The following is a 15,140-nucleotide window of genomic DNA, read 5'->3' on the forward strand; positions in this document are numbered from 1 at the left end:
CCTTTCAAAACTCCCAAGGACACTTTACAAAATAAAAACACAAATTAAACAGTAAAAAATGGCTATAAAGAGACAAAACCACAAAATAACTACACAGTTAAAGGCTAACTTGATCAGATAAGTTTTGAGTTGTGCTTTGAGGGTCAGAAGAGAGTCAATATTACGGATGTTAGGGGGAAGAGTGTTCCAGAGTTGGGGAGCAGAGTAAGAGAAGGCTCTTTCCCCCATGGTGCGGAGATGGACAAGAGGCACACTGAGGTGGATGGAAGAGGAAGAACGAAGGGACCGTGAGTGAGTAGTGATGTGCAGAAGATAAGACAGATAAGGAGGTGCAAGGTTGTGGATTGCCTAGAATGTAAATAACAGGAATTTAAATTGAATTCTGAATGAAACATTAAACCAGTGAAGTTGCTGTAGAATTGGAGTGATGTGGTGGAATGAGGCCATTTTGGTAATCATGCAAGCAGCAGAGTTTTGAACCAGTTGAAGTTTACAGATAGATTTATGAGGCAGACCAACCAGGAGAGAATTACAATAATAAATTTGAGAAATGACCAGATTATGGACCAAGCACTTGCTTCACAAAAGTGCTTCTTGGGTGAAGCACTTGGGAGCTTCACCCAAGTGCTCAAGTGGAGCTTGGGTGAAGTAGGAGTAGTTCTAAGAGCCATGGGACACACCTGGAGCCACTGGGGATAGATGGGATTTGAATGATTTGAGTTGGATGAACTGAGTGCGGCCAGAGAGATGTGACTGAAACCAAGTGAGGGGTGTGTGTGTGATACCGATGGAAGAGAGTCTGTGGAGCAGGACTGTGTGAGCGATGGTATCAAAAGCTGCACTGAGATCAAGGAGAATGAGAAGAGAAAGTAAACCCGAATCTGATGCCATGAGGAGAGTGTTAGTGATTGTGAGGAGAGCAGATTCTGTGCTCTGACCAGGGCGAAAACCGGACTGAAACTGTTCATACAGACTGCTCTTGGTTAAATGGAGATGGAGTTGAGAGGCAAATGATTTTTTCTAGAATTTTGGAGATGAAAGGAAGGTTAGAAATAGGGCGGCGATTATTGAAATTGTTTGGATCCAATTCAGGTTTTTTAAGGATAGCAGAAACAACTGCAGTTTTGAAGGTAGTAGGAACAATTCCAGGTGAAAGAGAGGAGTGGATGATGGCAGAAACAATTGAGAGAAGGGAACAAAAGCATTGTTTTACAAGAATTGTTGGGAAAAGATCTAATGAACATATAGAGGGCTTGGATTTCTGGATAAGGTCACTATTTCAGAGTTGTCATTCAGTAGGTACTCCATTGGATGTTGGTACATCTTTAGCAGGTTGTTTGCCGTCATCCATGTAGGATGGTCAATATGGACTTAAAGTTTTGTTGTCATATTTTGTGGTACTAAAGTGATAGCAAGAACTAGTTATTGTTTCTTTTTGAGATAACTGTTTGGCCGTGACTCCATGGCAGCCATCACAGCCCCACAAACACAAACACTACTCTAGACAAACATCTGTAATACACTGAATTAGGACATCAGTCACATAAAGAATCACATAAACATGTTTGTTCCAGGAAACCAACCAAATGACATGAACCCCTCTGAACCAGAAACTTGATGAAACGCCTGTTTTGTTTTGGTCATCCTGCGCCTTACTAAGGAACATTTGACAAAATATTAAGTTGGGGTGTAACTCATAGCTTTTATCATCCTATATTTAATTTCAGTGTTATGTGGAGAAGGCAAAATCCACATGGATTGAAACTTTCACAAAATGTATTTGTCTTTCAAAATCCACAGACACTATTGTGTCTTCATCCCAAAATAAGAATTGTTCAAATTAATTATTAAAAGCCCCAAATTATGCCAATATCATTCTTTTAAATGTATCTAGCCTTCTTCCCTAAGCTCTTTGGTATAACAAACTGGTGTTCTGACCTCATGCTGCAGAACACTGTGATTTTTGCAAAATGACAGAACTTCTGTCAATTCCAGCTATTTCCAAGCATGCACAGAACCTGCTTTGTTTCCACAACTTTCCTGTTTGTTGTAAGGTTCTGGAGCTGGCTGCAGAGGACAGAGACACTGGAGAAAACGCTCAGCTGACCTTCAGCGTTGTGGCCGGAGATCAAGAGCAGAAGTTCTACATGGTCAGTCACAAGCAGGAGCAGCGTGGCGTCCTGAGGCTGAAGAAGCGCTTGGACTACGAACGACACAGTGAACAGAAGTTCAACCTCACGCTGAAGGTACACTAAAGTATCTTTAAATCTGCCTGTGAAAGATTTTCGTCTGTTGCTTTCTGTTTACTGTCATGAGGCCGAGGTTTGATATTGGTTTGGATTTTTGATTTTCGCTGTTTTTTGTGTACTGAACGGTTTTGGTTACTATGTTCTCTAACTCCCAGTCACAAGATTTTCCAGTTGCCTTAGGTACCAACTCCCCACACCTATTGCTCATTTGGCGGAATCTTTGTATTTGCACGTGACGGTATGTCCGTAAATCTGACACAGAAGTTACTTCCACAAACAACATCAATAAACATATAAGGCAGCTTCTCTCGGCCCACTGGGAGTTAAGTTTTGCTTCAAAACAATCTTATGGAAAATATTTTAATTTTTAATTTAAATTTTAAAATTAATATTTTGTGCTAAAAAGAGATAACCTGTTAGTGAAGCTATTCAAGCCTAAAATGGCATCCCAGTGCTAACATCAGCATCCACACTCCACATTTCTAAAAAAGTTCCACGGATGATCAGGAGTTCCTGAAACACCGGAAAGCTGAATGGCCAGAATAACACTTTACTCTAATCTGATGTTAGAACAACCTGAATAATAGACTAAAAACAATAATGTGTTGAGCTCATCCATCCATCCATTTTCTGTTCTCCCTTTGTCCCTAATGGGGTCGGGAGGGTTGCTGGTGCCTATCTCCAGCTACGTTGCAGGCGAGAGGCGGGGTACACCCTGGACAGGTCGCCAGTCTGTCGCAGTGTTGAGCTCATATGTCTATTAATTCAATAATTTGGCAGGTAAAAGGGTTTTTGAATAGAAAATGTTGATTTTAAAAAAAATTTAATCAAGTCCCACCACTAATATTTTTTACTTATACATACTGAATGGCAAATCAGTATGTACAAGTGAAAAGGAAAACTGGAAAAACTCTGTTTGCCTTTCAAAAATCAGTGTTTTTCTTTGTCCTTATGAAATGTGACACTGTGCGCCTCGTCTTCCAGGTGGAGGATCTGGACTTCTCCAGCTTTCTGCACTGCGTGGTCGAGGTGGAGGACTACAATGATCACACTCCTGTCTTCATTCCACACTTCCTGTCCCTTGCGCCGCTACCAGAGGACGTCAGCGTGGGAACCAGCGTGGCCCGTCTGGTGGCCAGTGACTCGGACTCGGGCCAGAACCGCGAAATCACCTACAGCCTGTCGGAAGACTCAGACCCTGAGGGCCTGTTCACCATCGACCAGTCCGGCCTACTCTCGGTGGCCCGGCCGCTGGACCGAGAGAAAACAGCTCAGTATCACTTGGTTGTCATAGCAACAGATCACGGGATGCCTGCTTTGACAGGGAGCGCCACAGTTCTGCTGCCCCTGTTGGATGTTAACGATAACGGACCAGAGTTTGAGGCTGCCTACTCTCCTGTCGTCTTTGAGAATGTGGCTGGTCCACAGGTAGGCTGGACTCTACGGATTATTAGACGCAATGGTTTAGTTTACTTTAGTTTAGTTCATTTAGTTTACTTTAGTTTAGTGACAATCCACATTTATCTGCATCAATGTGTCCGCTATCCTACCAGCGGTCCACACGTCACTTTGTGATGCCACTAAACCAATTGTTTTAGAAATTAAATAAAAATCAAACAACAAAAACAAGCAAACATGCAATTTTGGTATAAACAGATAATTAACTCAAGTGGAATATGTTCAGTTCACAATCAGAAACTTAAATTGTTTGCAGTTTACTAAAATATTGTTTTATCTTTTCTTTAAATTTTTTGCTATCATTAAATATAACACCATGTGTCGGTGGTTTTAAAAAACCAACAGGTTCCTCAAACTCTTCTTCCTCGTTCAGGTAGTGAGGTTGAACCAAACCTCGGCCCTCCTCTGGGCTGTGGACCGGGACTCTCCCGAGAACGGGCCGCCCTTTCACTTCACCGTCCCACCGGAGTATCGCTACAGCAACGACTTCTACCTTCAGGACAACCTGAACGGCACGTCCACTCTGACGGCCCTCAGGACGTTCGACCGCGAGCGCCAGAAGGAGTTCCTCCTGCCCATCGTCATGAGCGACAGTGGTCGCCCGGCCAAAACGGTGACCAGCACCCTGACTGTGACCATTGGTGACCAGAATGATCACGCTCACGTGGCGGGAGAGAAGCAGATATCCATCAACAGCCACAGAGGTGAGAAGATGAAGGATGATACGAGCCTCAGCCTGGCGGGCTTTTAACACAGGCTGCTTTGGAAAAGTACACACGTTAAGAGTTTTCACAGCTTCTCACACTACATCACAAACTTTCGTGCATTTCCTACTAGAATTTAAAGAATAGTTTTGCACCTCTTACAGCAGGGAGAACTTTAATTTAGTTTTGTTTGAAATACCTGCTGTCAGTGGCCAAGAATGACAACAGCTTTATTCAGTCGTGTATAACTTTCACATTCACAACTCCTGGCAAAGACAAACTGCAACCTTAAAATTTCATCATTTTAAGGTCTGCCTTTTACATTTGAAGGAAAAACTCTCAGTCATTTTCACGACCTTTAGTTCTTTCTTCTTGATTATAATCATTGTTCATTTTGACCAGACTTTTATATCTGTATTATCATTTTTCTGGGCCAATCAATTCCAATCATGCATGCTGGGAAAAAAATGTGAATGGAACTTGAAGCATTTGCATCCAGTCCTCTTTTTGTTATTTTTTTGTTTTATTGTTTTATTTTTGACAAATTCCCGGCAAAAGGCACTTTATAAGAAGAACAGGTACAATAAATATAAAATTTTGCACCTATGCACCATAAATCAAATACATTTTTATATCACTCAAGCCAGTATGATTATAAGTGGAATATTAGATGGCCCTTTTCAGCTTAAAAAACACAGTGAGTGAAAAGTTGTGAATGAAAGAAAATCCAGCCTGTTTCAGTTGAAGTCTCACTGAGTAAGAAAGTGCCGACCCTAGACAGAATTTGGAGATCTAAGCTCAAAGAAGCATAAAACATGCATGTGACATTTAAATTATGGGCAAACAGCAATATTGGTGCCAAAAATAATACGTTGTATTATCGGCACAGGTACAGAGCAGCTAATTTATGCCTCTCTTTTCAGGCCGCATGCCAACAACAGTTCTTGGAAAGGTCTATGCTCCTGACCCTGATGACTGGGACAATAAGACCTACGTCTTTGAGGGACACATGCCAAGGTAAAACAGAATGAGCAGATCAGTGCTTTCTGTTTTATGTGTTTATTTTGTACTGTATTCTTTTGTAACAGTATATAAAATGAAAGACAGAACCTCATAATACAAACGTGGAAAGATCTGCGTTTTCTGAACATGAATTTGTCCTTTTCTTTGAACTGAAATACCATTAGTATTTGTTGCTAGTTCTTTGTCGGTCAACTGCTAAGAACCCAAAACATATCTGCCTTTCATTTGAATGTAAAATTAATATGACTGAATTGCTGGCTATGATCAGCTTAATGTAGAAAATTTAGTGGTATAACCATCTAATCCAAGTAGGCTCAGATGTTAGATACATTTTAATAACTGTATATCATAAGTGCCACACATACTGTTGATGCTATGCAATGTGCAGAAGTGCTATTCAAATGTTGCAGAAATGGCTCAATGATAAGCTCATCCAGTTTCATGCTATGCTGTGCAAACACTCTGTCTGCGCTGATGAAGAGTACTTTAACAGTGGAGACATTTTTTGGGGCCACCAGTGGACTGTGAATAGAGCTCTGGACTTTCATCCCCAGACTGCCAGTTGATGACAGATTATGGAAGAAAACAAAAGTGAGTTGTTGACATCTCAGTGCATCAAACTCTTTCCTGTTGCAACAAAAGACAGGAAAGTCAAATTTAATGCGTATTCTCTTAATTTTCTTTTTTTTTTACATTTAGATTCATTAAAAATATATTTTTTTTACATACAGCAACAGAACAGAAACAGCATGGCTGCAGATTGTGGTGGTGATTTCTCATTTTAACGTGTTTTGCACGAGATGCTGCTTCTGAATCTATTCACAAGCTCTGGCAGTTAAACGCTTATATTAAAAAACGACCTCAGTTTGAATAAACAAAGAGAAAAGTTCACCTAGAAGCACCTACAGCCACATCCAAAGCTGACTTCTAAACTACAAAATATATTTTTTTATGTTGTCTTTTACGCAAACACTACTGCCACTACTTTTACATTTGCAGATTGTAAAGCCCATGGTTGTCTGTGCTAAAGATCAACTTGGTCTAGGGTCCACGACAAACACAAATTGCAAAGTGCAACGGTGCACAACATTTTCCCAGCCTGTGATGCTTGGGAGATAATTCCTGCTGCTGGTAAGATACTGACTGACTGCTTCAGAACCGATCTGATCCGTTCCCTCAGACATCCCTGTTTACTTGCCAGTCTTGTGCGTTGTCACACAACCAGGAGGAAAACACAACACGAGCCATTGATTGTGTGTCTCCTGATTCCCAGCAGGCTGCCAGTCCTGCTCACATCAGAGCACATGTGTGGCTCACTTGTCTAGCCAGATGGCAGAAAAGATGATGTTCACAAGCTCAAAGTTCCTGCATTATTCTGGAGCTGTGAATCAAAATAGTACAACAGCAATGCCTGGTGAATTATAAAACAAAAATTAAAAAAAAATGTCTGTGAGCTGCGAAGAAGTTTCTGGTTTTGGCACCACCAAACCCTAATACGAACATCAGAGTTGCCATATTTCATAGAGTATTTAAAACAAATCCACCTAAGCACTGAGGATTCTTTTCATTGTGATATTCAAACACATTTTATCAGGCTCTGATCTGTTCTGTTTGCTCAAATAAAGAGCCGACACAGACCTAACATCCAAGCATGAACAGATTTATTTATTGTTTTAACTTACTGTCTTATTAAAAATGAGATTCAACCTTTATTTAACAAAAGATTGATCCTGCCAAAAACATATGTAACCAATATGCCAAAGAAGCATAACATTATGACCATTGACAAGTGAAGCCCTTACCTGCAATTATGGATTAAACTGGTCAACAGTCAAGAAATTGTCAGCGGTTTTCCAACTGTTTTAGGGTCATTCTGATGTGCTGAATCCAAAAATCACATTGGTTTTGCTCAATCAGGTCATGTAGTTTTTGAACTATAGATGCAACATGAGCATCAAAATGCATGACCTGTTCTCACATCTGGATCGGTTTCCTGAGAATCTGATCAATGAGTGACCAGCAGGAGGAGAGATTCCATCAGGACAGAAAACAGACGGAGAATTTTACTCAATGAAGACGTAATGTTCAATTTACATCTACTGACCCTTATCAGGGTTTATTATTCAAGTTACAGAAATCTTCAAGTTTGTAACATTTAATTAATACACTCTGTTAGAAAACACTTTATTTTCCCTAAAACCTTTTTTTGGATGAGAAATATTAATGGAATTGTCACAAAAATGTCATCAATTTAGTAAGAAGATAGAATTTCTCTAAATCAAATTAGAATAAAAACCTGACCTGGTTGAAAAAATGGATGTCATTTCGACAACAGATTCAGCAAAGCCAATTAAGCAACTAGTATTTCATCTCTAAATATGCTTTTTGTGGAACAAAGCTGCCCTGGTACATGTAGGCAACCAACTTCTTCACATGGTAGGCCTGAAGTATCACAGCAGATCATGTGGTAAAAAAAAGAAGTTGGTGATAAATGTGACAGAGCAAAACTTTTTAAAGGTTGTAAAGGTTTGCGAGGCATTTAATGTGTTTGTGTGGGGCGTAGTCATAGAGACGTTGTTTGCTGTGTTATGACTCAACATCTGTTCAGATTCTTGCAAACAGAATACCTTTACCTAAAGGAGAAACAACTAACTTTATAATGAGGAATCAAATCTGACATTCAGAAGACTGAGAAGCTAATTTTTAAGAATCAAATAAAGTAATCCTGCAGTAATAAAACAACTTTGGTACTGATTACTGAACCTAGGGCGCGAAGCACACTTTATACAATGTTTTGTAAATGAATTAAATGCAGCTCTTGTCACTACAAGTGGTATATTATTTGATTTTCCAAGGCTCTGCCTCAGATTTCCTCTGTAATTAAAGTGAATGAGTTCATTTACTGTGCAAGGGCGGCATTGATTGAAAGAATCAAGTAAAATTGCCTCCTCACACGTGTAAGTGTTGAAGTTTTTTTTCCCCCCTTTTTAAAGTCGCTCTCGCTAATTCATCACTTCTTCCTTTTTTTCGTACCCTCAAGAGCAGACTGACAGCGGATTCCAAGTTTGTTTCTGTCTGAATGCAGATTTATATGAGAACATGACAGTGTTAGTGTGGCTCCGAGGCTCTACTGTGGTCCAGTGGACTCCTTTGAGGTCAGACTAACCCTATGTATGCTCCACCCCACAATAAGTCGCTATAGAAAATAACTTTACTCACTTTTCTTTATATTTTGTATATTGATTATTATATTTAGAGCTTCTTTACAGTCAAGTAAGAGAATCGACGTCAGTTTTCAATTATTGTACCAGGCTGTTTCACAACTGACTTTTTCCAGCCTTCCAGAGGTAAAAACCTTCATCAAGAAGCAGCAAATCAAGCCCACACCACCACACTACCACCACCGTGTTTACGTCTTTCTTACTACGTACATCTCTTTTTTTTTCGAAATTCTGTTTTAATTTTAAGCTTACGTGGTTAGAAACACACCTTCCAATAATAGATTAGTAATTCTACGTTTATGTCGTTAAGACGTCTTTTTTCTAGAGCTAAGACTTTAACACATTAATTATGTTTAAAATTGTTAACATAATTAATTAGTGTTTTACTTTCAAAGGTTCCGGTCAGAACCTTGGTGATCGGATGTTTCTGGTTCACCAGTAAATCTAACACACAAGCGTCATCTGCAAACAACAACAAGAGACAACAAAACTGCTTCTCTTGTTCCATTGGGGGATCATTTCTGCTTCTAAACTGATCTGATGGGACACTGGAAAAGACTACTGTTGTGTTCAAATTGTCCTAAATGCAGTTAGTCTATCAGCAAAGCTATTCAAGCCTAAAATAGCATCTCAGTGTTAAACATGTATCAGCAGCACCCCAGCGCTAACGTCAGCGGCCACAGTCCACATTTCTAAAGAAGTTCCATGAATGATCAGGAGTTCCTCAAGCACTGGAACGCTGAATGGGTAGAATGACACTTTGCACCAGTGTGATCATATAAGAACCAAAATAACAGATTAAAAACAACAATTATCTTTGTCTTTCAGCTCCTTTGTCTATCAGTATCTTGGTTAAAACTTTTTGTCGAGTCCCACAGTATTTTTTTATACTTCTATGTACTGAATTGACAGCCAGTGAAGATGAAAATGTGCATTAACTGGGACAATTAATGCCTGTTCTGGGTTCTCTTGTTGCTCTTGGATCAGTTTCCAATGGGTCTTTGGAGTAATTTTGGAAGACCAGCCATTGTTCACTACTGTTCCATATAAGTGGATAATGGATTTCACTGTGATATCACACTGTTTACTCCTCCTTTCTTAATTTTGTTTTGTTTGGGAAATTATCAGTTTTTTTTCTTTGTTTTTTTTTTCAGATCTTTTAGCCTTCTTCATTGTCAAACAGGTTATTTTATGTGATTACTGCATTTTAATTCTACAGGCTAGACATTTGGCAGGCCAAAGTGTGACTTGTAAAACTTGACCAAGTTAATACCATTGTTAATAGTTTTAATAAGGGGGCGATTACTTGTTCCACTTAAAGCCAGGTTGAGATGGAAAAATTTTCAGAATTGTACTTGATGCACCAAACAGCCCTCCTCTTTTAACCCTGACAGTGTATTCATTAAATTTCGTATTTGTGTTTCCCCCTAGTTACTTCATCCTGAACAAGCGTACAGGGTTCCTTATCATCAAGGAGAACACCCTACCCGGCACCTACCAGTTCCAGGTCCGTGTGTCTGATGGAATTTGGCCCGACGCCGTCTCCACAGTAACCGTATACGTAAGGGAGCTGCGAGACGAAGCCATCTACAACTCTGCGTCCCTTCGCCTCGCAGGTGAGAGGGTCTCCTTTTGCTGGAAATGTCACAGCAGGTTTTTGGTTTTCTACTAGATTTACACAGCAAGAGAGTCGCAGTTGGTTTTTACCTCCTGAATGTGCTTTGATATAAACCAGTGGTTCCCAAAGTTGGGCTTTGGAACCCCACTCGCCATCCATGGAAATTTGGGGGTCTTTACATGCCCTTCAGAAATGAATGAAAATGCCAAAAAAGACGTCAGGAAACGATTAGCATTTTAATAATATAAAAGGTGACAGGACTTGAAAATAAATGAAAGCAATAAATGAAATGAATGCAACATTTAATAGTAAATAAACTGGCTGTGGATGCAGATTGTGTTGTCTCTGTTTGGATCACGGCCCTCTTACATTTTCGTTGTGTGGGTCTGATGCTGGAACATTTAGGAAGCACTGATCCAAATATTGAGATTTGTTCCAGGGTCGTCCTGAACCTCTGCTCCACTTTCACATTTCTTTTTCTGTCTTAAACAGATTTTCTTCCAGGCTAATATTAGCTCCATCCTTCTTCTAATTAAGTCTGACAAACGTCTCTTTTCCTACTAAGTAAAACCATTCCCACAGCATTTCACCATTGGGATGGTGTGGTTAGAGTAATGTGTAATATGAGTTCCACACAGGGTTCTTTGGCATTAAAAATACATGCCAAAAATGTCACTTTTAATCTCATCTGACCAAAGCGCTTAGCGAATGTTTGCTGTGTGCCTTACATGCTTGTGTCAGACAGCAAACTGGATGTTTTTCTATTCTTTTTTCTTTTCTCACTTTTGGAGTATTTTTGAAGACCACAATCAGTATTTGTGCTGTTAACAGATTGTTTTGTTGAAGCCGCAGCGGGAGGCCGGGTTTATCTCTGAGCTGTTTTTCTGATTGAGTCTCTGATGGGCCAACCTTTCAGGCAACCTGCCATGTCTTGGTAGGTTTACAGCGATGCCGTATTCTCTCATGTTTTCAGGTGGTGGACTGAACATGAGATGTTCAGACCTTGGGGTTTGGTGTTATAGCCTGACTCTGCTTTAAACTATCGCAGCATGTCTGACCTGTCGGCCATGTTATTTGGTTTTTGTGATGCTCTTTGTTCGCTGATGTTCACCGATGGCTTTACACCACAAAGGATCAAACTCTTGACAAAGCAGGTTACTTCTGAAGACACGTGATTGTGATGGCTTCTATTTTGGGTTATCATTATAAAGAGAACAGAATATGTAAAATTCGCCCTGAAAGTTGAATTCTGAGGAAAGAGATTTACGAAACGGAATTTGGATTAAGGCTGTAGCATAAGAAATATTGGGGAAGTTGAAGCGACGTCAATACTTTCCAGATGTCCTGTTTGCTTTCCTCACTTTTTGAAATCCACATATTTTTCACTGTTAAGCTCTACTCTGAACTTATTCCACTGAACCTCTGAGCAGTAGCATAACAGCAACAGGTACTGCTGGACTTACAACACTACACATTTGGAAAAAAAAAAAGTGTTGAATTTTCTCATTATTTGCACACTTCTGTCAGGTTTCAGTACACTGCTAATTGTTGTTTACTTTTCTCGTTTGCAGTGTTTCAAAGTACATCTAAGGATTTCTTTTTCCCCACTCCCATTATTAATTCCTCTCCCCTGACTCATGGGATCTCTGCTGCTGTCAGAAAAGCCTCTTTTCATTACTTATGCTTGCGAAATAATTAGTTGTGGATTTGCTCAGCTTGCACATTTCCCTCACTTGACGAGCGGCATCCATCATTACCTGATGTACGGCACGGCTCACTCTGCTCGGAATCAAATTCTCTTTAGAGAAATAGGATGTGGCTGAAGGATTTTTATGATTTCAGAGATAGCGTTATGGAGAAGGAGACAGAGAGGGGCGCATGATGCTCTGGGAAGACGAGAGCAGAGCAGAGGCCTTGCAGTAGCAGATAAAAGGATTTCTTTGTGTTCTAAAAACAAGAGGAAGAGCTTAAATCATGCTCTCAAAAACCCGAGGCAGCGAGGGGAAAAGCAGGTTCACACATTTAGTCCTCTTATGTAGCAAAGTCTTTATAAAACTGAATATCTCCGCCATATTGTTAAAAATATATTATGCACACAGGGTCTGTTTCAGAAAGGTTTTCATCGCATTGCTGTAAACATGCCAGACCCGCAGGGGGCAGTGTAGTGCATAGCTAGAACGTTTCAGCCAATCAGAGTCCTTCAGGGCAACCTTGACTTTCGGTTAGGAATTAAACATGGCTGCATGGAGGTTCATTTGTGTGGACAGATATAGAAGTTGAACTACTTTTAAATCGCAAATTAGAACTCAAAGTTAATAACACACAAAATGATTAGGAATCATGTCAAAGCAAATAAGTGGATAAATAGATTTTTTCACAGATTATCTGTCTCATGGTATAATTTCACAGTTTGGTGACAGTTTTACCAAATATGTGAAAAACCTTTTTTTTTTGTAAACGCTACACACTGCCACTTTAACTAAAGGGGGGGAAATCCATGTGCAAAAACATGTATCAGTAAATACGTAGGTAAAAAGGGATTTTTTTTATTTAAAAAAACCCCTTCACACTGCACTCATTTTCATGAGTGAAACTTATATTTCCACTGTTCAATTTGCTCTTAGTATCAGGCACGTTAGCAACTTTTCACTGACTTCCTTAAGAAGTCACCTATTAATGTTCCTTGTTTAATAGGGCATCTGTTGTAGCCAAGTGGCATAGATTAGAAGACAGAAAGCTCAGGTGTCAGACACCTGTGTGCTCACGCTGTCTAAAGTCACTCAAACCCTGTTAACCTCCAGTTCAGTCTGTAATCATTTCAGGAAAATGGTAAACTTGCCCTTTGAAAGCAGAACGTAGGTTTAATGACTCCTCGAGCATCCTGGGATACAGAAAGCTTCCGGAATTTATTATTTTTTCTGCGTTTGTGTGCATAAGTGTGTGCGCGTGCGTGCACAGATAATGTTTAACTGTAGCCATTTCCAGGATTTTATTTTTCCTTCTGGAGCTTTAGAGTAAACACTCATTGATTTTCAGTGCCGGGGATTATGAAAATATTCTACTTATAGCATTACTTACACCCTTCTTGACATTCTAAATCCCATTTCAAGAACAAATGTGGAATACAATAAGGAAGCTCAAAGAAAACACTAGTTAAATCTGCCTGACTGGGATTAAGTCTCTCTCTCATCCTCTTCCTCCCTCTCCCTCTCTCTCTTTTGCTTTTTCAATATTGATAGAAAGGTAAAAATAGAGTAAACAAAAAGTCCTTGAGATGTCCAGGCCCCACAGACCGAGCCCATATAAAACCACAGTCACACGGTTCATTCAGTGCGTACAGCAGGCTGAGACAAGAATATTACACACTCTGCAGTTTGCAAAGTTGATTTCTGCTCAGTCTTATTCTGCAACAGGATAAGAGACGATCAAATTCTTCTTTTGTCTGTTTTCACATCTCTGCACCCTCCAGAGTAAATTCATTATTACTTCAATTTAAAGAAAGAAGGAAAACAATCTGTCTTGGAATAATAAGTGAAATTCACTTTGCTTCTCCCACTTGTCTAACACAAGTCGACATTAAGACAGAATTATGCTGCGGGAAGAACATCACAGTTGGAGATGGTTGAACTGTTTAATTAATCACATTAGTCAAATTAAAAATACATTTTCTGCATCTCTACACATTCCTTTCTGACATGCAATCATGGCTGAAGCAATGTTACAAAAAAAACCCTAGAATTCTAGAAATTGACAATTTTGAGTCAGAAACAAATTTATACTTACTTATACTTATCTAGCAACCCAGAATTCCAGAGGATACTTACTTACTTATTACTTACTTATTACTTACTTACTTATTTAGCAACCCAGGACAGGGATTAGAACAAACCTAGAATCCAGAAAAACTACCGTATATTCTTTAGATTCCTATCCTTCCAACACAGAAAATAAATTAGACCAGAGGACACTTACTAATACTTATCTACCAGCCCTAGTTTATCTAGTTTATATACTTTGGATCAACATATTTAGACCACTTTTTAGACTCCTGTTTTTCCAACCCAGAAATGCAATTAGAACAGAGGATACTTATCTAGCAACCCTGAACAGGAGCACCTGGCTTATATACTTTAGATCAACATTAGATTATTTTTCTTCTTTTGCTCTTTCCTTTGGTTTGTTATTTTGTTTGTATTTCCTTTTAATTCTTGTAAAGCATTTTGTATTGCCTTGTTGCTGAAAATGTGCTATATAAATAAAATTAACCTTTACTTTATTGATAACTTTATCTGCCTGGTGTAAAAATAATTAGATCTAATCTGTGTATGAAAGTAAGAGCAAAAGCCCTTCTATCTGCTCAGCATCCAAAACCAGAAAAAAAAAATCTGCCCAAAGATGCAGACAGTTGTTCTGTCATTATTCCAGAACAACATGAACTAAAAAAAACACAGTTCCAAAGTAAATCTTGTGAAGGTCACAACGCTGCAGATCTTCTTGTTTTACCCCGAACTAAACTGATACTAAAAACCAAAATGTGCATGGCTAGGTAAAACACCAGGTTTGCCATAAATCTGATTGGCTAAAAACAGAAACAGCTAGTCGTCATCATCATCACAGCAACATCAAACACTAACGTTGGATTTGGCACGTTTTGTTTTGTGAAGCTTCTTTCCGTCGGTATCACTGGATTTGTAGTCGATCTCTTTTTATTGACAACTGATACTCTAGGTCAGTGCTTCTCTATTCCAGTCCTCAGGCCCCCCTGCCCTTCATGTTTTAGGTGTTTCCCTGCTGTCACACACCTGGATTGAATCTATGAGTGATTAACAGGTTTCTTCAGTACTTGATAGCTGCAGAACAGGTAATG

General features: G+C 39.4%; 1 protein-coding gene across 1 annotated transcript in view; it reads left to right on the plus strand.

Moving 5' to 3' along the window:
* The window catches only part of LOC114143237 (neural-cadherin), a 316,981-nt gene that overhangs the window by 187,275 nt on the left and 114,566 nt on the right, over positions 1 to 15,140 (plus strand). Inside the window, exons 20-24 of the mRNA XM_028015094.1 lie at positions 2,055 to 2,246; positions 3,234 to 3,677; positions 4,081 to 4,411; positions 5,335 to 5,428; positions 10,087 to 10,271. Coding sequence (XP_027870895.1) covers positions 2,055 to 2,246; positions 3,234 to 3,677; positions 4,081 to 4,411; positions 5,335 to 5,428; positions 10,087 to 10,271 — 1,246 coding nt within the window. The remainder of the gene's footprint in view (positions 1 to 2,054; positions 2,247 to 3,233; positions 3,678 to 4,080; positions 4,412 to 5,334; positions 5,429 to 10,086; positions 10,272 to 15,140) is intronic.

The sequence above is a fragment of the Xiphophorus couchianus genome, chromosome 4 (assembly GCF_001444195.1).
Source record: "Xiphophorus couchianus chromosome 4, X_couchianus-1.0, whole genome shotgun sequence".
NCBI classification, from domain to species: Eukaryota; Metazoa; Chordata; class Actinopteri; order Cyprinodontiformes; family Poeciliidae; genus Xiphophorus; species Xiphophorus couchianus.